Source organism: Aethalodelphis obliquidens, unplaced genomic scaffold, assembly GCF_003676395.1.
Source record: "Aethalodelphis obliquidens isolate GAN/ISIS:26980383/991018 unplaced genomic scaffold, ASM367639v1 scaffold52, whole genome shotgun sequence".
NCBI lineage: Eukaryota > Metazoa > Chordata > Mammalia > Artiodactyla > Delphinidae > Aethalodelphis > Aethalodelphis obliquidens.
Window position 1 is genome coordinate 6,322,529 of NW_020837996.1, and position 23,730 is coordinate 6,346,258.

The 23,730-nt window shown below is 50.1% G+C and overlaps 1 protein-coding gene across 1 annotated transcript in view; it reads left to right on the forward strand.

Annotated features, from left to right (window-relative positions):
- SLIT3 (slit guidance ligand 3) overlaps positions 1–23,730 on the forward strand; it is a 609,330-nt gene that overhangs the window by 495,301 nt on the left and 90,299 nt on the right. The window contains exons 13-14 of the mRNA XM_027084345.1: positions 12,736–12,879; positions 14,339–14,502. Of these exons, the coding sequence (XP_026940146.1) occupies positions 12,736–12,879; positions 14,339–14,502 (308 nt within the window). The remainder of the gene's footprint in view (positions 1–12,735; positions 12,880–14,338; positions 14,503–23,730) is intronic.

Genomic DNA, 23,730 nt, shown 5'->3' on the forward strand with positions numbered 1-23,730 from the left:
TATCTACACGCATGTACTATGGGTGTGGGGAGTGTGCGTGTGTTTGTGTGTGTGTACGTGTGCGCGCGTGCACGTCCATGTCTGCTCAGGGACCATCACGATTCCTGTTGGTATTAGGAATTGATCTTGAGTATCCTGTGAGCAATGGAAGATACCAAGTTTCAGAGAGGGAGGTGACTTGTCCTCAGTCACACAGCAAAATAGGTGTGGAAGCTGGAGTAGAGCTTATGTGGTCCTGTGGCTCAGAAGCCTCCCGGACCTCTGAATAGCACAAGATGTACGTTCCCAGAGGCGTGCATCTGAGTACAGGTGAACGTGTGTGCGTATGCGTGCACATTTGTATGCGTGCCATTGTAAAACCACCTCTAAGTCACAGGCAGGAAGGAAGGGGCCTGGGGCCTCCCTGCTCCCGTGGGCCGTTACGTGAAGCTCCATTATGAGCTTGCGCACCGTGTAGTCAAGTTGTGGCTCTGATGGGTGGGCGGCCAGGAGCCATGGTGAATAGAAGAAGGTTGGCAACGCATCTCACGTGGTGACATCCAAAGAAAAAGGAAGCGAGACGTTTCCTTTCGCCTTTTCTTCTCACATTCACTCCCTACCCTTCCCATGTCCTGTTAAGACTCAGCCCTGGACAGAGTCTCCTAAGACAATATAAGAATGTGAATCGTGTCCAGATGAGACGCCCAGCTGGTTTCCAGGCAGCACATCCATCACAGCGATAGTCAGGTTTGTTTCAATGAAGCCGAAAGCAAGAGAAAGAAAATTCTGTTCTGTTTCTCTGCATCCCACCCATCCAGCCCTTCACACCTCTGTCTCCGTGTCTGTCTCACTCTCTGTGTCTCTGTGTCCCTACCTACTAGTGTTCAAAGGTTGCAGCCCTTGGTGGGCCTTTGTTAGAATAACATGCCAGGGCTCTGCGGGGAACTGGGGGGGTTCACAGATGGTATTCTTTGCTTGTAGCAAAGAAACTGTAAGTTATAACGGCCACTATAAGGCCAGTTAACTGTAGCTATTAATCCCTTCCAAGAAGAGTAACAATAGCATGGCCTAGAGTTAGATTTGGAGGTGGTGCGTTTCACTGGGCTGGAGTGAATATCCTTTTACAGGCTGTGTTTTGACCGCAGAAAGCTCTATGCCCTTGCATGCATTAAGGAGAAATGTAGCATGCGTCAAAGTGCCTAGCACAGTGCAGGGCATGTAGCAAAGATTCCATAAGTGCATGTTTTGAGAGTCCGCCTGCCGATGCAGGGGACAGGGGTCCGTGCCCCGGTCCGGGAAGATCCCACATGCCGCGGAGCAGCTGGGTCCGTGAGCCATGGCCGCTGAGCCTGCGCGTCCGGAGCCTGTGGTCCACAACGGGAGAGGCTACAACAGTGAGAGGCCCGCATACTGCAAAAAATGCATAAATAAATAAAATAAAAATAAAAAAAGGAAATGTATCCCAGCTCCAAGCTGACAGCAGTCGTGAGATGACTGGAGTTAACAGGACTTTGCATGGAAGGGGAAGGCAACTCTGGTTGAGTATCACCATTTTGAGCAGAGGGAGTTGAGTAGCTGGGAGTAAAGACAAAGCATCGCCCCTTCTCCCGAGACTGAGAAGTTGACACAACTCAGGCCACCTCACTTTCCAGAAAGAACCAGCAACTGTAGCCGTCATTGGGCTTTGACCTGCTGTTGAGCAGTTAGAAAGCAGGTCCTGATTAGATCTAATTTAACGTTCAGCCTGCGGTAGATTGGATTTCTCCTTGTTAGACTGGAGACACTCCGATAAGAAGGCTCTGATTAGAATACCCTGCTAGTCTGGGAAATTTCCTGTCCTTTGACTCGAAGACTTTTTGCAAGAGGTTTGTGTTTTTTTCTTCTCTCTCCATCTCTCAAGTTATGGGCGCATCACAAAGCCAAGCTGTCTCTGCCACCCAGAATGATCTTGGATGTTTCCTTTCTGGCCCTTGTCACGATGCTACCAGGAGTAAAGCAGGTGCATTGTAGTTGGTTGTCCTGACTGCCCATCTCCCCTTTCCCTGTTTCTCTAAACTTTTCAGCTCTTCCACCACACTTGCCCAGCCTGTTCTGTACCCAGCCCTCCTGGGTCATTCTCTTGCCCTGTTTATTCGGGCAGATGGCCAATGCTGATAGGAGAATGTCTCAGCCTTCAGAATTTCTCAGAGGCTGCAGCAAATGGGTCTCCATGGACAAGCTTCAGCAGTCCTGGGAAGGACCCCCAAACCCCTATCCTCTTGGTGTCAGCCTCACAAGAGTCACCTCCTTTAGTTGGACTTCCAAAATCTTCAGGGCTTCCAGGACAGCCTGTCACCCAGCTGGTATGGAAACCTGTCCCACGCACCCTGGGACAAATCCTACTGCTCTTTTGCTGATAAGTTTCTGTGATAAGTTGTCTCAGTGTAGTTAGAAGGTTAGGAAGCTCTTTCTTATACTAAACCTCAGTAATGGCTTCTGGGAAACTCAGAAAAGGCTATTCTCATATTCTTCAAGTGTTTGAAAATAGCTAGTATGTCTCCCTGTAATTAATCCTAAACAGGTTCAGTTCCTGCAGACTTTCATTGTATAAACACACATTTGTTATCAGTAACAAGCCTTATGATCTTCGGGGGATGCAAGGGAGCCTGTCAGTTTCCTTCCTTAAAACAGGCTACTGGAACACGAGTCAGGTGCCCAGTAGGGCAAGAAGTGTGTTTAGAGACTCCCTCCTAAACTGCAGAGAACTGAAATTTCCCACACAGAGACATCTCAGAATCCAAGGTTAGGACCAGACATGCCACTGGGCATGCGCGCCCAACTCTGATCACCCAAGAAGTGACCTATCCTCTTCTCCCAGGCTCCGTCCATGCCCTTCCTCACCAGAAACAGAGTGAAAGCTTAGCTGTTCGCCGTTCCCCTGCCCACCCTGGCTCCTGGGTTTCTAGGATGTGAGTGGAGATGATGATCCTGAGTGTGCAGCCAGCCAGAGTGCCCCCAGATATGTCACCTTGCAGCTCAGGGGTCAGTCCTCCCCAGGGCAAGGAAAGCAAGCAGTCAGCGTGTCTCCGGAGCCATCACTTTCCCCTCTGATGGGCAGCAGTAAGCTGCACCGTTACAGCTCCCCTGGGGGATCGGCACATGCAGTTAGTACTCATTGATTGCACGGCATATGCACGGAAGAGGGATTCAAGTGGGGCAGGCAGGCATTTGAGGTGGAAGCTTTCGTGTAAATGCTGGCTCCGGTCGATGTTAAACCTGCTCCGGGAGGTCTTAACCAAACCAGACTGTCTTAGGAATGGAATAAGTTAAGACAGCCTAGCACCTGTTGTTTGATTTTCTTGGAAGGCAGACAAGACCACTGGAGCATCTTGGAGTTTTCCAAGCAACATGCCAGTTACAGGGCAGTGAGCAAAACTCTGCTCCCTATAGCTCACTTTCCCTTATCGGCTGTTTTGCAAGTACAACTACTGCTGCTGATGACAACAGCTACCATTTATTGAATACTTAATATGTTCCAGAACCTGTGCTAAGCAATTTCATATATACCATCTCATCTAACCTTTACAGCCATACTAAGAGAAAGGTATTGTTCAGAGGCCCATTTTATAGATGTAGAAACTGAGCAACTGATGGGTTAAGTCACTTGGCCATTGTCTCTCAGCATGTAAGTGATGGAACCCAAGCAGTCTGAATCTGGAGTCCACACCAGAGATATCTGCTTCTGACCCAGTCATGGACCAATCTGCAGAGCTAGTTTTGTGATACACGAAACAAGAATTCCTCGCTGGCTCAAGCCAAGGAGGGAGTACTGTGGAACTGCTGCTTTATCAGCTCCTCTTGTTAAGCTTCAGTCTAAATCACAGACCCCTGTCTCCCATGGAACTTCCTCTGGTTGACTGTCCTCACCCCACTAAAGTTCGAGCTGAGCCCTGTAAAAGGGCAATCAAAAAGCCGCTTGTTCTTGGCTTCCCCGGTGGCGCAGTGGTTGAGAGTCCGCCTGCCGATGCAGGGGACACGGGTTCGTGCCCCGGTCCGGGAAGATCCCACATGCCGCGGAGCGGCTGGGCCCGTGAGCCATGGCCGCTGAGCCTGCGCATCCGGAGCCTGTGCTCCGCAACAGGAGAGGCCACAGCAGTGAGAGGCCCGCGTACCGCAAAAAAAAAAAAAAAAAAAAAAGAAGCTGCTTGTTCTTAAAGACTGGGTTGAGGTGAGATGATGAGAATTCTCCCCAGCAGTAGAAGCAGACTTCCTTTGTGATGCATTTTTGAGGGAGGAATTCTTCCCTCTCTTGTGTACCTGGAACTTCCTAAGGAAAGCTCTTGAGGGGACTTAAATTCTGGAATCATTCCATGCTTTGGTCATTGAGTGAATGGTTTATCCCTCTTAAAGGACTGATTAGTAACCAGGTAGCAGTCAGATAGGCCAGTTCTACCCTAGTAGCTGTTGGGGAGGGAAGGGGCAAGCCAGGTCACACTAGGTGAGGCCCTTGATCTCCTGAGAGCAGGTGATGGCCCCTTCATCCGGTCTCTCGGAAGTTCAGCTTCCCTCTGATTACCTTAGGAGGTCCCCGTTGCTTGCACCCTCTTCCTCGTGCCCTCCTATATCTGTGGATTCAAAGGAGGTCCTATTTTTCAGACAGGCCACCCTGTTGCTGCACTTCAGTTTGAGTCACCATGACAACCCACAGCCCATGACCAGCAGTGCAGTCATTATCAGGAGAGAAGAAGGCGTCATCATTGCCCCCAGGGACTTGGAGGGCTCCTCTTGTTTCTTTGTGTGAGTGTTTAGCATGGCGTGGCCCACAGCACCCATTCACAGGCTCAGAGAAGATTCTGGGTGGGGTCAGAAGTCCCTGACCTCGTGGCACCGGATGTCACCAGGTTCTTCCCCATGTCCAGCCTCAGGAGGTTGCCAAAGGTCAAAATAAATCCCCCGTATTTCATATGGGAAAGATAATAGCATGTTTTTTCTAAGGCAAGAGAGTGGTCCTTATTACAATTAGTAGATAAAGAATTTCAGGGTGGCAGAGGGTTAATTCTAAAGAATTTTTTTAAAAGAGAAAGACACAATAATGAGAGGGGTTCACTCTAAATCCTGCAGCTTAATCAGAGGTCCAGAATGGCTCCCCTAATTGGCATCCTCACTAATAGTTAATGCCAGTGCTTAATAGTAGGAAATACTTGCAGGGATACACAGAGGACTTTTTTTGATAACAGAGAGCCTTTGTAACCCATTCCTGAAAAATGATTCCCCTACAGGAGGAGCCAGAGAAAGGGTTATGCCATGGGGTTGTTGGTACATCTTTCCCTTCCTACGGATGCATCTGAGCGTTTACGAAACAGAAACTGACCCGCCCTCCCCCACCCCACCCCCCGCCAGTGTCACTTTAAGAAAAGGAGGCTCCATGAAGTCCCCGCCTGGCGGGGAGCCTGGGCCCATCTTCCTATCCCGTGGTCTTTCCCGGAAGGGCTTCAGGTATTCTGCAGGAAGGGGCTGCTGCGCTCTTTCTTGACACGTTTTCTGAGAAGACCTTGTACTCCAGGTTTGGAATATGCTTTTGGCTTTTGCAGACAAACACCGTATAAGTAGGAGGAGTAGCCTTAAACCGCTGTCTTCCGCAGACACGTGGGCAGATGTGGAGAATATAAATATCACCCAAATGAGAGCTCGGGGCCACTGAATCAATATGTGAACCACTGGCGTTACCTAGGTGATTTTGATGCAATTTATCATGAAGCCTGATTCCAGATGTTTGTGTTTTCCAAACCTTGCGGCAAAGGCTGTGAGCTCAGGGGAATCTTCTTGGAGGAGGAGATGTGGGCAAGGTCAGTAGCTACAAATGGGGCCTCAGTGGTCCTCTGCCTCTGTAGCCAGAGACAGGAGCCAATAAAGAGTAAGAACAGCTGCTACAAAGTGAACCCCAACCATGTGGCCTCTTTAGGGAGACTGGGTGTGGGGGTCCTTTTCACAGGTCAGGGTGGACCTCACTTCCCTCCTGTGGCCCATCTGCCCCTATTACCTGGACCCTGAGTGAATGAGGCTGCAAGCTGCTACGAGCGATGAGAGCACCTGGGACTTTCCTGGCCGGGCCAGGCCCGTTCCCCAGCAGGACTGGAATCAGAAGAGCCCTCCTTAGCCCAGACTGAGGACTTGTGCTATTCATTCTCCCTCCCCCTGCCTCCCACTCCAGCTCTGAGGCTCCCAATGGCTTCTGTTTCCTGCCTTGCTTTTTCTGAAGGCCACAGCTCCTGGAGAGGATTATCTCTCCGCCGCATCGTTAGGTTGGTTACTCAATGGGCTGAGTGCTAATACCTCTTGACATGGAACATATGTGGAAGCTGAAAGGGCCCGGTGAAGGGGAGGGCGGAAAGAGGGCCGCGTAGAGCTAACACTTAGACGTAAGTTTAGAAGGTGATGTGTGTGTACTCGCACTCTCCGTAATTGCCTCTGGCGGGAGCGTGGCTCTTTGCTTTCGTCTTATTGTAGAATCATCACTAAGTTAATGGGAGTGGCTACAAAAACATACTTCTACCTCCTTCCACGAGCTTCAGGCGCTTCCCACAGTCCCTTCACAGGCATGGGAGTGGGAGCAAAGGCTTTTTTTTTTTTTTTGGCGGTACGCGGGCCTCTCACTGTTGTGGCCTCTCCCGTTGCGGAGCACAGGCTCCGGACGCGCAGGCTCAGTGGCCATGGCTCACGGGCCCAGCCGTTCCGCGGCATGTGGGATCCTCCCAGACCGGGGCACAAACCCGCGTCCCCTGCATCGGCAGGCGGACTCTCAACCACTGCGCCACCAGGGAAGCCTGGAGCAAAGGCTTTTAAAATAAGATAGCATGTATCCAAATCTCAACCTACCACTTACTAGTTGTGCAACTTTGGTCAAAAGTACTCAAGCTTTTTGAGTCCCAGGGGTCTCATCATCTGTCAGATGGAGATTCCATAAGTTAATATTTGTAAGGAGCTGCGCGAGTGCCTGGCCACACATAGTGCTTATTACCTGTTAGGTCATGTGGTCCCAGCTGTTCAACCTGGCCTGATCATCTCAGCCCCACCCCTGCCCAACTACCATCTCTCTTTTGTTTATATGACCTCCACGTTTCCTTTGGGAGGTGGGTCTGGGAGCCGGTGGCCCCGCAAGACGGTTGGATCTGCTTCTGGGGAAATATTGATGCACACGGTACATCCCCAACCCCTCCCCCCTCGCTGGATCCAATAACGGATCAAGCCGAGATCTAGTTGGGGGCATCAAAATTCGGAGTTTGAGCACCAGGCAGCCTCCTGAATGAGGTGAGCTGGAGCAGCCCATCTTGCATAAGGGATGCTGTTGTCTGCTTCGTCGCTGTCCCCTGGTCTGCCTTGAGTGAGAATTCAGGGTGAGGGGAGCACAGAGCCAAACATACCAGCTCCTAAATCAGCAGTTAGTCAACGATGCGTGAAGGTTGAGAGCCTGCTTTGCACAGGTGCAGGCCACTCAGCGAGGAGCCTGCCATTGTGCCAGTGGCAGCTTAGTGAGCATTTCAAAGAGCAATCCCGTCGCAGCACCTTGGTGCCGGGTTCTCCCTAAGAGTCAGCAGGACGCCTGATGCCTCTACACAACCAAGAGGCAAACGTCCACCTGAAGTGTGCCCAGGTGCATTCCGAAGCTAGCAAAAGCAGCCACTCCCCAGAAACAGGCAACACCTTCCACCAGGCACAGGAAGGAGAAGATGGATTTTCCATGGTGGATGAGAGAGGAGCTTTGGAGTCAGACAGGCTGGAAGTTCACTGGGCAGCCTTGGTTAAATCCATCACCACTCTGACCCTCAGGTTCCTCATCAGCAAAATGAGGACAATCATAGTGGTGCTGTGAGGGTGAAAGAAAACACTACATGGAAAGTGCTTTGGAAAACCTTTGGCACGGGGCTGCACACAGAGCTGTGGTCTCTGGAGATGACGCTGCATTAGTATTAATTCACACAGCAGTTACACCACTGCTTCTCAAAGGGGAATGAACTGGGACAGATCAAGCAGGCTTGATGTAGAAAGAGGCAGAATCAATCCCTCCAGTGAAAGAGGGAGAAGGCCTATGTTCAGAACTTCTCACAGAATTGCTGAACCCCATTTCAGATAGTTGTTTACTCTCTGTTTGCTCCATCATAGGGTGGTTTTTCTTTATTTTTATTTTTTAGGGTGGTTTTTTTTTTATTAATTTTTATTGGACTATGGTTGCTTTACAATGTTGTGTTAGCCTCCACCGCACAACAAAATGAATCAGCCAGACACATACAGATATCCCCTCCCTTTTGGACTTCCCTCCCGTTTAGGTTACCACAGTGCATTAGGTAGAGTTCCCTGTGCTGTACAGTATGTTCCCATCGGTTGTCTATTTTATACATAGTAACAATAATGTATATGTGTCAGTCCCAGTCTCCCAATTCCTCCCACTCCACCCCTTTCCCCCTTGGTATCCATATATTTGTTCTCTACCTCTGTGTCTCTATTTCTGCTTTGCAAATAAGATCGTCTATACCATTTTTCTAGATTCCACATATATGCGTTATTATACAATATTTGCTTTTCTCTTTCTGACTTACTTCACTCTGTATGACACTCTCTAGGTCCATCCACGTCTCTACAAATGATTAGGATGTTGTTTGTTTGTTTAATTCCCCTGCAACTCTTGTCCATGTACCAGAGAGCTCAGAGATCCTTTCATGGAAGCCAGACCCAGTTGAGTAGCTGCCAACCTTCCTCCCAAAGGATAGAGGACAGAAAGACAGGCTGTTAGATGTCGCCTGTGCTGGAGATCAGTGAGGCTGTCCTCAGCATCTAAATCTGGATAAGCAGCTTAATTTTATCTCTCCCTGCACCGATGCATCTTGCCTTAGGGAGCCAAGCATCCTGGGAGAGAATAAGTGATGGGGAGACTCTGCCCTTTTGTGTTTCCTTTTGCTCCTGCATATGTGCTATCTTTGCCTCAAAATTGTGCCAGCCTGGGTTGCTTTGATGCCTTACATCTTTGCGATAACATCTCATGCTGAGAGATCTAGGAGCAATAGGGAACAAGAAAGTGGGCAGAAAAAGAAGCCTCGATAGTTCTGATGGGTGAGGAGGGTTGCCAGAGTGGCCTGCAGTTTAGATACCCTTTCAAGGCAGATCAGAGTTGCACTCCTCTCTCCCCATAGCCGTCCGCCTTATCTAGTGTCTGGCATTCCCCAGAACCACGTACAGCAATTGGGCTCATGAATCTACACTAGAGTCTCAAATCTAAATGCCTCCTCAGGCAAGGTCAGTAGAATACACTTGTGAAGGGCATCAATAGGGAATAGTGAGGACTGTGGCAAACAGAGCATATGTCTTATCTAAAGGGGGCAGCCACCCCATGGCTGCCTCCAGTGGGCCCAGTGTTACTAGAGCTTCTGATTTTTTTCAAGAGAAAATAGAAATATGATGTGTGTGAGTGAGAGAGAGAAATGTCCCAATTTTTTTTATTGAAGTATAGTTGATTTACAATGTTGTTAGCTTCTGATGTACAGCAAAGTGATTCAGTTATACACATATATGTATATATATTCTTTTTCAATTCTTTTCCATTATGTATAGTAGTTTGTATCTGCTAATCCCAAACCCCTAATTTATCTCTCCCCACCCCACTTTCCCCTTTGGTAACCATAGTTTGTTTTCTATGTCTGTGAGTCTGTTTCTGCCTTGTAAATAAGTTCATTTGTATCATATTTTAGACTCCACATGTAAGTGATACCACATAGTTATCTTTGTCTGTCTGACTTACTTCACTTAGTATGATAATCTCTAGGTCCATCCATATTGCTGCAAATGGCATTATTTCATTCTTTTTATAACTGAGTAATATTACATTTTATATATATATATTTCTAGCTGAGTAATATTACATTTTATATATATATACATTTTATATATTTTTATATAAATATATATACATTTTATATATTTTTATATAAATATATATACTTTATATATATACACATTTTATAATATATTACTCAGCTTTTTATAGCTGAGTAATATTACATTTTATATATATATGTGTGTATGTGTATGTGTGTGTGTATATATATATATATGAACATACCACATCTTCTTCATCCATTCATCTGTCGATGGACACTTAGGTTGCTTCCGTGTCTTAGCTGTTGTAAATAGTGCTGCTATGAATATTGGGGTGCATGTATCTTTTCGGATTAGCGTTTTCTCCAGATATACGCCCAGGAGTGGATCATATGGTGACTCTTTTTTTAGGTTTTTAAGGAACCTCCATACTGTTCTCCATAGTGGCTGCACCAATGTTACATTCCCACCAACAGTGTAGGAGGGTTCCCTTTTCTCCACACCCTCTCCAGCATTTGTTATTTGTAGACTTTTTAATGATGGCCATTCTGACTGATGTGAGGTGATACCTCATTATAGTTTTTTCCCAGTTTTTAACACGCTGGGAGGGCTGAATGAACAGAGTTGCATGTGGGATGTTGCAAGATGCTGCAGGGAGGATTCTATCCTCAGGTCATGAGATTGGCATTTCTGACCTGGTCTCTTTACTGATAATTCGGTATTTCCTAGCAAGATGATGCCCTCAAAAGGCCCTGAACATCAAGCTTTGGAACAAATCATCTACCGCATACTTTATCTTTCTTTTTAAACAAGGGGACCAAAAAATGTGTGTGTGTGAAGGGTTCATTCCCGACCTGTGGCGACTTAGCCCTGTTGGATCCTCTCGCTATTCTCCATGTTTCTCTGTTCCATAGCAACCTCCTTGAAATACCCCCCAAAGAGAGTGATTTTGACTAAAATTTAATATACAAAGCACAGTAAATTCTTGGGGGAAATTGCTACAGAGGGGATAGACAGATGGGTGGGGTAGATGAGACATTCAAAAAGAAGCAACTAAACCCTCCAGAGACCTAGAGTACCATAACTGCATCCAGCATGCGCCTTGGAAACGTGTAACCTGGAACAAGCCCACCAATCTCTCAGCCTCAGTTTCCTCAACTGTAACGTGCAAGGCTGGCTCTGCCCATCTGCCCAGGTTACTGTGAGAATAAAAGGCTGTCAGGAAAGCACGCTGGAAAACAGGAAATGTATTCTAGCAACGTGAGTTTTTTTTGCCACTGGGAAGCAGGAGGACATCTGTCTGAACCCTTGGGACCCTGACCGTTATTAGCCAGATTAAACGTCAGTTCTTCTTCCTCTTGTCACTGCCACAGCTGCCTGCCTCACAGGACGGGCCTGCAGCAAGGGAGTGGGGACATGGGTCATTGAGCTCCCATGGCAGCCCCTCCGTTACCAGCTCCAATCCCCTGGACCCTGGCATCAAGAGCCTCCAGAGGCAAGCCAGCCATGATGCATCCCATGGGTCCCTCCCCGTGAGCCAGCGTTGAAAAGAGAAATTTTAAAAATTCCAGCTTTTTGCGGGTTAGTTTATTAACCCCCTCACTTGCTTTCAAGAGTGGGTGAGCAATGATTTTACATGAGGTTCAAGGGCACAGCTAGTCAGTCTAGGATCATAAAGGACATTTGTAGGACCCAAAGTGCTTGCCTTGCCAGCCCCATTCTGGAAAACACTTCCATCACCTAGGATGGACCAGCATTTCACCAGAAACTCAGCTTCCTTTTATGCCTTTTTTTTTTCTTTTTTTGGTTTTGGTTGGCCGGGGCGGGTCTGAAGAACTAAAACCATAGCAGAACGGGGTCCCTCGTGGATAGGAAGGCTGACCCTGGGGGATAGGTGTCACCTTAGAGGAGAGTGACCCCCTGGATTTGCACATGGAGTTGAGTGTATTTCTTAATAAATGCTTGTGCTAAGCACTAGGAATAAAGGGAGGAATAAAATAATGTCATTTGTACCATAATAGAACTTACCGTCTTGGGTGGGAGGCAAATGATAAACAAGAAAACAAACAAGTATCCTCTAACCATGAATTGAGAGAAATGCTACAAAGGAAATAAATAGGGGGCTATGAGAGGCAATAGTAGGGGTTGTACTGGAGATGAGGGGGTCAGGGCAGGCCTCTCTGAGGAGCTGACGTTTGGGCTCAGATACAGAGGAGGAGAAGGAATCACGTTATGAAAGGGATAAAGAGCGTGTTCAGAACATGCGTGGTGTATTTGCGGAATCACGCGGGACTCCGTCCATGTGTGTGTGTGTGTTTCTGTGTGTGTGTGAGAGAGAGAAAGGATGTGTATGTGTGTGTGTGTTTATGTGTGAGAGAGAGAGAAAGGATGTGTATGTGTGTGTGTGTTTATGTGTGTGAGAGAGAGAAAGGATGTGTATGTGTGTGCACACATGCCCACCCACGGCTGTATTTTTTCTGGGACGATGACCTATAACTTTCATCAGTTTTCCAACGGGATCAGTGATCCAAAAGAACTCTAAGGAATTTTCTGAATCAAAATCACCCTTCGTCAATCAGCTAAAGCATCCAAATAATTGTGCCAAACGATTTTTTTTTTTTTTGAGTCCTGGAAGCTCTGCATGCTAAAGCAGAAAGTGGAGCGCACAGGGTGGCGTTTCGGGTCTCCCTCCGAGAGCACGGGTGCAGGGCAAGTCCCCAAGTGATCGGTGTGCGACACAGCATCCGTGGTGACCGGGTGCAGGAGTGCCTGGACGTGTCCGGAGGTTCGGTGGCCACAGGCATGCAAGTCCCTCTCTTTCTCTGCTGAGGGCCGGAGCCCCTGCTGTAAGGAGAGCACTGCGGGTCATCACGAGGATTAGTGAGTCACCAGCCTCTCTCCTGCCCGCAGGCTCCTCAATGCCAACAAGATCAACTGCCTGCGGGTGAACACGTTTCAGGACCTGCAGAACCTCAACCTGCTCTCCCTGTACGACAACAAGCTTCAGACCATCAGCAAGGGGCTCTTTGCCCCTCTGCAGGCCATCCAGACGCTGTGAGTATGCCCCCTCGAGTGCCAGCGCGTGCCCAGGCAGCCGGCAACCCCAAACACGTAGTCGCAGAGAACACTCAAAATGAAGGCAGAGTGAGCACGTCCAGGAGGAATCCTGGAGCCCGCAGCAAGAACGGGATATTAATAATAGCACTAGCTTGGGACCTCCCTGGCGGTCCAGTGGTTAAGGATCTGCGCTTTTAATGCAGGGGGCGTGGGTTTGATCCCTGCTCAGGGAACTACCATTTCCACATGCTGCATGGCTTGCCCAAGAAAAAAACAATTTTAAAAATAATCATAATAGGGCTAGCTCACTAATCACTCACACCGTGCTCCGCGCCCCACTGGGTGATTTCCCTGTATCCAAACAGTTACGCCTCACAACAGCCCTAGGAGGTGGGTGCTTTTGTGATCCCCTATTTCTATGTGAGGACACCAGAGGCACGGAGAAGTTCAGTAACTTATTCAAGGTTGCACAGCTAGGAAGAAGCAGGATCTGAAGCCAGGCCGAGTGGCTGCTCACCTGCTCTTTTAACCACGGTGGCCACTGTATTCTGAGCAGGCTCCATCTCTGCTGATAACCCGTTCCTGCCCACCAACACCCACAAAACCAAGCCTCTGGTCCAGGCACACTGTACCAGAACACGGGAGTATTTCAACACCCTCGTTAGGGAACAGTTCCTCGCTCCCAAGCACTGCAGACGTTCATAAGTAGTTCCGTTAGATAGATGACACCTGAGTGCAGATCTCAGCCTGTGTTTTGGATGGCTCCACCCCTCAGCTTAGACCCTAGCTCCAGCCCCGGGCCTGACCATGAGCCTGGGGGCTTCTGGAGCCCTCCTGAGTCATCTGGCACTTACTGCCCCTGTAGCCAGAGATGGGAGCCAGTAAAGGGTAAGAGCAGCTGCTACACATTGAACCCCGACCACGTGCTGAGCGCTGAGTGTGGTGCTTTGGCCAGTTTTCTCACTGAGCCGGGGGAAGCCAGGCCCATGGTGTTGTTGCCCTTGTGATGCTGAGGATGGTAAGAACAAAACCCGCTACTATAAATGGAACACCCACCCTGTGCCCGACACCATGCCAGCTGCTTTATGCACCGGGTGTTCCTGAGCTTGGAGAAATAAAATTCAGTCTGCTCTCAGCATAAACCCTAAGCCTGCAACTTTCATTGCCCTTCAAAATTGGCGTGGGTGAGATTGGAGACGATCAGGGGTGGGTCCTGACCCGGGTGGGGAGAGTAAGGAAGGCTGATTCCCCAGGCGGGATGCCAGCTGCCCCTGTGACTGTCTTTTGCAGACAGCAGACCTCAGGCCCCCTCTCCGGGTCTTGTCTGAGAGCACCTCCCCGAGGCCTCCTGGGGTGATGAAGGAGGGAGCCTGGCACCAGAGCCTAGCAGCAGGCAGGGGGGTGGCGGAACGTGGCACCAGGGGTCCCATCTGATTAACTCCCGTCCCTCTCGCAGCCACTTAGCCCAAAACCCATTTGTGTGCGACTGCCACTTGAAGTGGCTGGCCGACTACCTCCAGGACAACCCCATCGAGACCAGCGGGGCCCGCTGCAGCAGCCCGCGCCGGCTGGCCAACAAGCGCATCGGCCAGATCAAGAGCAAGAAGTTCCGCTGCTCAGGTAATCAGCTTATGGGGCAGGGCCCCACCTTCCGACTCCAAGTACAGCAGCCCCGGAGAGGCCAGTAATCCAATCTGGAGGACAGCGCGCGCTGTAACGGCTCCTGGGGATCATCTTTGCAAATTAAATTGGGGAAATTCAGTTAGCCCTGCAGAAAACCAATTAGCTTATGGATTTAAAATAAAACACGCACACACAATAAAAGCATTGTGGGGAGGAAGGCGGGTGATTTGGGGAGAGACAGAACCCAGGCAGCAGCACAGCTCCCGAGCTAGGTGGAAATGAGGGGATGAGGCAGCCTGGACACATGCGATCTTGAGAGGCCGTGATTGATTTATTTCGTATTGTTAGTTTCCAAATCACGCTCCCCAAGTGGCAGATAGAGAAATAAATATACCCCAGGCCAGGCTGCAGGAAGCATGGAGCCTTGGGGGCCTCCTCTCCCCCTCTATGGCCACCTTCGGTACAGCCCTTGGACCACAGTGTATTCTAGGTTTCACAGACATTTTTGCTGTCTCCTCCACCCCAGATGGGTGCCTTCTGATCATGGAGAGAACAGCAAAGAGTGTTGCTCAGAAAGAAAGCAAAGCCTTGCTCTCTAGTTCCCAAGCTCTCTCCAGAAACCTTCCTCCCTACCGCACCCAGAAATGAAATGGGGAGGGGGCTTGGTGAATGGCAGGGGAATTCTCAGCTCATCTTGGAAAGAGAACTTGCTTTCCTTGACGCAAGAGCTGTTGTTTGCTACTGGAAAAAAATCACCAAGCTGCTTTGTGCTCCCAATGGTGAGACGTTGATAGTATGATGTAGTGAGATGGGGTGAAGCCAACCCTCACAATCTGTGTGTCAGCAGGAACTGTTCTTCTCTCCCTGCCCGTAGCATCTTGTGTAGGTGGGTTTTCCTGGGGAGAAGGCTAGTGTCGGCCCTAGTCGCCGGGAGAAGACCGGCAGACAGACCTCCGCTTCTTTCACGTTGTTCTTGACCTCAAAGTCGGATTCTTCAGTCCATGCCTCCAGAATGATCAGCCTGAGCTGTTTTATTTTTTTCACCGGAAGCAAATACCTTGAGAGGGCTTGGAGGGACCCCAGGGACTTTGCGGCAGTCTGAGACATTGATCTCAATTTGCCTTCCCCGGAATAACAATGTCGGTTACAAGAGCAGCTCCTTGCCGCCGATGAGCACTGTGCTCAGGGCTTCTAGTTTGACTCGGTTTTTCCAATAGTCCTGTGAGACGAGCAGGAGAGGTCCCCTTGCTGCAGCAGAGGGAGCTGAGGGCTCAGAGGTGAGGGGGCACCCCATGGTCACAGCAAGCAAACAGTAAAGGCAGGCTCGGACCCCAGGTCTGGCTCACTCCTCAACACCACGCGGCATGTAGGAGAGAAGGGCCATTGGGGAAGGAGGTCCAGCTGCTTGGATGACTTCCTTCCCCAGCCTCATGGCCCCGCCCCCAACCTCAGGCCCTGAACTCTTTCCTTAAGTTCCCTCTTGGGGCCGCAGCATCTCAGGGAGGAAAATGCTCTCCCAGCCCAGAGCTGTGCCCTGAGGCACAACCGTCTTGTGCCCGGGGCCCTTTCCTCATGACTTACACCTCTTGTTCCTTCTGCCTCCTCTCTTCCTACCCATGTCTGGCTGGGGCTGAGTTAATGACCTCTAACAGCAGTTGTGCCCAAGAAGAGGGGAGATAAGAGGCCGAGGAGGGCAGGGTGCCGTCTGCCAACCCTGATCCCTCAGTCTGGAGGCTGGTGGTGGGGTGGTCCCATCATGATCTCTAGATCCCGATTGATGCCAAGGCCGTGGGGCATAGGGTGGGGATGGAATCAGCCCAGGGATCAGCCATTGCCTCGGAATGACTGTAGGCTGGGTTTGGGGATGGGGTACAGACAGAAGTAAGTAGGAGAAAGAGGAAAACAGCCAGTAGACCTAGAAACAGTAGAGCTTAGCTCTAGCTCTAGATCTGCCACTACCTACCTATCTTTGCACTGGAGGAACCCTGGCTTCTTTTCCTATGTGGGGTAGGAATGATTTTCCTGATATTTTAAAAAGACACAAATAAGGAAGAGGGACAGGGTTTCTTGACTGACCCTGTCTAAAAAAATTTTTAGACATCAATACTAAACAGAAAGATTATTCCTATAAAGGTAGAGAAAGTTAGAGCCGTGATGATCCTAACATATAACATTCTATATGCTCTTATTTTATGTAGCTACAGACAAGAGAGGTCAAGAGAGCTAGCTACTGGTGCACTCCAAAGGCCTTGGCTTTGAGAGGCACTGGGGCCCAGACCTGCTTAGCATTGAGGGATGCAGAAGCCATATCTCTAAAGCTCTCTGTTTCCAGGAAGCTCAAGAAGAAAGAAGGAGGGGCAGGTGACACGTACTGGATTTGACAGATAATAAGTCTGCTTTTTACTTTCCCCTAAAAGCACTCCCATTGCAAAGACAGCTGATGTAATTAGGAGCCAATTTGAGGGCTGCTCTTGCAACGCATAGAGCTCCTCCTTAGGCTGGGCATCTGGCTTCCCAGCTGCACTGTGTCTGCCTCTATCAGCTGTATCCGCTGCCCTGGGCAGCAAGATCGGGTTAGAGGTGAATGCTGCCGGCTGGGGTAATCTGACCATCAGATTAAGGCCTCCTCAGAAGGCACCATCTGGCTGCCTGAGACCCCAAGCCCGTCCTCGGGGGAGCCCTCGGCGGTTGCAAAATGCTGTCTGCCTTCCGTCATGCCTCCCCCACTGTGTGTGTGGAGATCCAGTTGGCGAGAAGAAACGAGTGGCGAAGAGTACAGAGCGGTGTAACCCCTGTCCTCATCTGTACAAAGATGGCAAAGAGTAAGACACCTCTCAGGGAATCACAAAACTTTAGAGCCCCCAGAGATTACCCAGTCCATGCTAGAGAGGAAGAAAATGAGGTTCACACAGCAGGAAGTCTTATCTAAGATTATAGAGTGGTATTTTCAGGACAAGATGTGTAACCCAGGACTTCTGATATACTGAGAAGTTTCTTGATAACTTTCTCCTGGCCCCCTCCATTTCTTTCTGTTGAAGGAAACCAAACAGAAGGAGGGGAATTTTAAAGCTTGGGGACAGGGGCATGAAAGGGCTGGATTTTCCCTGCACTGGTGCTGAGGACCTGATCCAACTTGAATACGAAATCCCCAAACCAGAGTGTTCGCAGAGCCCTGCCTGTCCGGAGGCGCTCAAAGCAGAGTGGAGTCTAAATTATAGTGGCCAGCTCTAGCTGGTCGGATGGGAGGGCTTAGCAAGAGGTGGAGCCAGATCCGGAGCTGTGGAGTGACTTGGACTAACCAGTCAGTCGTCACAGATAACCTATACACGTCGATATGCTATCACCACCTTGCCCCAAAAACACACTGTGGAGGAACGGTGACCCCGTCGCTCCTGTCAGAGGGCAGGGCAGTGAGGGTCCCAGTCTGGTCTCTTCAAGATGCCCTGACTCTGGTCTCTTCAAGATGCACACATCTCTTCATGGCTTGGGTGGAAATTCATAAAAACGGCCGCTGACCTTTTGCAGATAAGGGTGTAAAGGCTGGGCACCCTCCCCGGACCCATGGCATCAAGAACAACCGGTTGTTGGTCTCCCCAGCCCGCTCCATGATTTACAGTCATGGCGGAAGTCAGGAAGGACCCTAGAATCCGGTATCTTCCACTTTCTTTGCTTTTCTTAGTTTGAAAGAACCTCCTTGTCATGATCATTGTGACTGTGGGTTTCTCAGTCCCAAACCCAGGGCCCTGGGGCTTCCCCAGCTTTCTCCCTGCTAGGAACATGGATTTTCTCTCAATGTCACAGCCCTTCTCTACTATACCTTGATTGATCTGTGAGGAACATCTGTCAGCCAGGGGTTTCTGGGGGCCTTGAAGGATACTGAGGAGACATCAGAGGGACTTTTTCTAAAGAAGAGCATTGCAGCTTTGCTAGACCCCTAGGAACCATGACCTGTCTCTTTACTGAAGGCGCCGGGGGAACAGCCTGTCCTGGAACCACTCTGCTATGGGATGGGCCCTAGGCAGCAGAGAATGCAGAAGATGCTTCTGCTAAGTTGGACGTCTTGGCACATCTAACGGTGTGATTGAATGGGGTTCAGAGGCTAGTTCAGGCCTGTGAAACGATCCCAGACATTTGTGGTCATAATTCCCCTTGGGAAGGATCTGTTCTACCCTGATACTCCTGAGTAGGGATGTCCAGTGGCCTCCCACCCGTTCTTCTCCCTTCCTCCTGTGTCTCCCCGGGGGCGGGGTGTGAAGGGCGGTAGGGCTCCCGTCTCCGGACGTGTTCCTGTGGAACCCCGCTCTCGGTACTAATCACGCTCAGTGGGGGCCTGCTCCGGCTTCCGCTTCTCCACGCTGCTTCCTCTGAGCGCTCCTGTCCTCTCTCTGACGCTGCTTCCTGACCTTGACTCTGACCAGTCGCCGTGGGGCTTTCCTTTGTGCTTGATCTAACCATGTGGTGGAACGATGGAAACGGAACATGGTTCTGTCAAGCACCGCGGAAAGCACCGCGCTCTCCTGCAGCATGGCCCGCCACCGCTGGACACCTCTTCTCTGCCCTGGAGCACCGCAGCCCGCCACCCGCCAGGCCCGCCTCTCTCGGTCCAGCCTCACGAAGGGTCGGGGGGTGGGAGTCTCGAAGGATTCACAGAGCACCTCCAACTCCAGGTAGCAGATCTGGGCTGAAATAGGGATGGGGCAGCATACGGGGGACAATCTGAGATCTGCGTCCACGTCTCTATCCCAGATGGAGTTGCCATCCCCCAAATCTAGTCTGGATGCCAGCCAAGTGGTAAAGTAGCTAGGTCTAGCTCAGACACCACTGTTTTTCTTCTTGAAGAGAGCACGTATGCCCAAGGCGTATGCCCTTTGTTTCATGGAAGAGTCCCAGCCCAAGGTCATTTTCCCACGTGGCAGTTAACGCAAAGCTCACACTGCTGGTACCCACCCTCCACCTACCGTCTTTATTGGAAGCATTAGGACTTAATGTGAGCATGAGAATGATGAAACTGCCATGAGTCTGAGACACTGGATGTAACCTGAGGCTCCTTCTGGAACTGACCCCCTCTCCTCACAAGTACTTTGGTCCCCGTGCAGCCTAAAGTCCAAGCTGTCTCCTTGACCTTCCAAGCACAGCTAACATGAGGCGAAAGTGCTGGGCTCCTCAGCGGTGCTAGCTCCGTGCCATGTGGGGTCTGTGCGGAAGCCCACTGCCTCTGATAATAAAGAGAGGGGTGTCTCGGCACCTCCCGTGCTGCTTATTTCTTGATAAATCCTAGACCCAGTGTCACCGGAAGATTGTGCTGTTGGTTCATGCCGTGGAATGTGTGTGCTGTCCCATATGAGAGAGGGCCCTGGCTTGAGCCAGGAGCCGGGCTCTGGGCTTCCATGGCGATGTGTGACTCTCACTGTCTCCTCTCTCTCGGGTTACCCCTCAGAGCCAGGGCCCCAGCCATTGCTGAGGAATGGAAAGTCCTGTTTACCTCTCTGAATTCTTTTCTCACGTGCTTACTATAGACCGGGTGCTGAGCTAGTTTACATCATTACCTTGTTTAATTTTCACAACAACCCTATAAGTCCCATTCTGCAGATGAGAACATTGAGGCTCAGAGAGGCCAGCTAACTTGCCCAGGGTCAATGGACTCCAGCATGGCTGCCCTTTACGACTGTACTCCTCAGCTTTCCCAGCTGCGGACAGGCCCCTGGCCTTGAGTTATGAAATCAGAAAGACCTTGACTTGACTCGATAGGGAGTTGAAAAAAATAACACTCCCTTTCAAACTTCCTTCTGTTAATAGGAAAAGACTTGAGCAAGCATCCCTGTTTACATGGCTCCTCCCCTCCAGCATGAATATACCAAGACCCATTTGGTACAGAACAAGTCCTCGGGCCTAGAGAAATTTTCTTTCCCTCTGGACAGAGAGGGCGTTCTGAGTTCCTCGGCACTGCCGCCACCGTGCCAGGGCCAGGCCTTCGGGAGCGGGTCCACAGGGTGCCTTTCCACGGGTGCCTCCCTGGTCCTCCGGCAGCTGGCTGTGACCAGGCAGTGACCGGCTGCAGGCCATGGCCATTTCCCTCTGCTTCCAGGCAGATAGCTGCATTCATGTTAGACTCTGACAGGGAGAACTTACTAGGACAGCTGCCTGCCCAACCAGTCTCCAAATTCCTGGTAAACAATTGGTGTTTTCCAGCCAACTGGTGTCTGGTCACCTGGCCTTTGCCGACGAGTGGATAACTGTGAACCTAGCAATGTTCTCTTGATTCCATTCATGACCTATAACCTTTGCTTGTCCTTTCAAGCTGAAGAGCCCCGGCAGGCCTCCTACTCCCCCCGCAGTTCCTCTTTCTGCTCCTTTCCTCCTTCTTTCATCCCGCCCACCTTAGGGGTATTGGAGGTAGAAGAGGAGAACTCTGGACACGTGCGTTGGCAGGTCCTTGGTGCTCTGATAACCGTGCATCTGTGACTTCCATTAAACAAACTGGTTGCCCAGAGGATGATGCAAAATGCAGACTGCTAGTGACAGCAGCCATCCTGGGCCCAGCGCTGGCCTCTGCAGCCAAGTCCATCCAAAGGATGGGAGCTTTGACTCCCCACCTGCCCCAAGCCCCTGACCATCCAAACATTACATACATCCTCTCCTGGGAAGTGGCGGCAGGGCAGGGATTCATAATAAAACCGCATTGCTGTGGATTTCCACTCCCCTGGTCTATTGAAGTTTCTCTGCGCTCACGTCCCAAGTGTCGTCGTTCTGAGCTGCCCACCAAGGAGGAGGAGGGCTACGGGGGCAGGAGCAGGGGAGATGCCAGGTGACATCAGCTCTCCCAAGACCCATTTCAGCCGGCGTCTAGTTTTATGGCCCTTGTTCAAATCCTCCGAGATCTCTCCTGTCTGAACTCCCCTAAAGAGAAGAAGCAACGGCCTATTTCAGTTACTTCTCTCCTACTAAGTATTTCTGGCAGTGACAAATATGCATTGAGATTGAAATTGACTTTTAAAGCTCTGGAAAAGTTAAAAATACTTTGGGGTAGTTATGAGCATTAGGCATAACAAATGGCTCCGAGAAACCCTGAGTAGTTTGGGTAATGAAATAGGAAGTGATGGAGCCTGGCATCTCAGGCTGGCTCCGACTGGGGAACGCACCCTTTCAGTGTTGTACGTACGCCGTTATTAACATTTCTGGCCCCACTCATGTAAAATACCAAACTCCGACCCCCTCGTTATTACAAACCAGGGCAATAACAAAAACAGCAGGGGGAAAAATGTTGGAAAGAACACATTAGTCCATCGAATCTAATTGCAAAATCATTTCATTAAAATGAGTCAGCGGCTCCATTGCACAGGTCGGCCAGTTATAATCTAAGTATACTACAGAGAGCGATTGCTGCTAACTACAGACGCTCTCACCTTGATTGAAACGAAAACGCATTTAATCGGCGGCTGTCCCCAGCCGCAGCCCAGCCGGTGCACGTCTTCAGGCTCATCGTGTTAGCGAGCAAACTGTGCTCCCTCCTGTCTTTCTGGCTTTGATCACTCAGGGTTCCTCCGCTTTGCAAGGATCCCATCCTAGACGCCTTCTCAAAGGAAAAATACGTGCATATGTACGCAAAGCCCCTTCACACCGTCACCGTGGGGAACCGCCGTGGGGAATGAGAGAGGGTTGTCATCTAGCAGGGTTTGCACGATGAAATTCATCCAGGACTCAGCACGCTGATGCGTCGGCGGGTGGGGGGCCGGAAACAGCCCAGGTCAGAGTCATTCAGTGGGACGGATGCTGACAAGCCAAGGGCAAGGAATTTGCATAACGCACTGGACGAGGGAGCCGCCCAGAACACCTGGGATACCTGCTTGGATTTTGCTCACACAAGCCTGCGGGTGGAAAGTGAGATGGAGGAGGGGAATGGGGAAGGAGCAAAGAGGAAAGAGACAGGTCCAGGCCTTGACCTTCTGTTTTAGGTGGATGATGTCACTTCAGAATCAGAGACCCACCGAGTCCCTCCCCAATCAGACATTACCACGGGGAGAAAACGTGAGGAGTGAGAAACCAAGAGGGCCGTGGAGACATCTGCTTCCTGTCTCCCTGCAGCCCACTGAGGGAAAATGCCGTTCAGTTCACCTCCACCAACTTGACTTTATGATCATTCCTAGGTCTGGGATTAAGGTTTTGTCCAAAAGCACATCTGCAGTAAAGCAAAGTATTAGTCACATGGGCCCTGGCAGCAGCCTGCCTGGGTTCGTTTCTCTACCACGTCCTGAGTGACCTGCAGGCCTCAGTTTCCTCATCAATAACATGGAGTCATAATAGCCTCAGAGTGTTGTGAAGGTTTAACGGGCTCACCCATTTGAAGTTCAAAGAACAGTGCCCTGCTTGTGGTCCACGCTCAGTACACATCAGCTATCGTCACTCACTACGCCAATGTTTTAACGGCTTCTGACATGCCAAGGGTTCCACCAGGTGCCCCAAAAAATTGAATCACAAACATCTGTACAACTCTTGACCCTTTTCCAGAGGCTCTCCACCACCTTGATCTTCCTCAAATCTTCACAGCCCCTGTGAGATAGGGGCAATGTATGTGATTCCCGTTTTACACATGGAGAGATTGAGGCTAGTAAGTGGCAAAGCCTGGGCAAATCCACGCCTTCTATTGCTAAAACCTCTGTACTGCAGATGCCCCGTTCTGCTCCTAATACACATAAGATGGCCAAGGTCCACCTCAACTAGCCAGGCAAACAAATGACCTTCACGTTCTCTGCAACACTGCAGAAATACGCACGTGTGGAACAATTTATGTGCTAAGGACACCCCATTTATGCACTGGACAGATGTGAGCCAAGCTCTCGTGCCCGGCATTGTGCCGAAGAACCGCTGAGGGTGAAAATAAAAGAGACCCGACCCCCGTCAACTAGCTCGTGTCTGATAGGAGAACCAGAGCTTCCCTTTTATTTCGGGCAAGGTTTGTGGTCTCACAGAGGTTCGCCCAGGTGCCAGGGGATCATTTCTGATCATTAAAGCAGCTCCTCGGGGCGTCTCTCAAGACGGCACATCATTGGTCCTGTTACCATTACTGTGTACGTAACCTCCAGAAAAATTCGATTTCAGACATTAATCTTAGCTCCAGCTCCCTTTAGCTCATTGGAACTGGCTTTTCACTGTAGTTAAACAGAGCTTCCTCTCAAAGGCAGCAGGTACATCTAACCCTTGCAAGAGTTGTACTTGTCTTTACAGTGT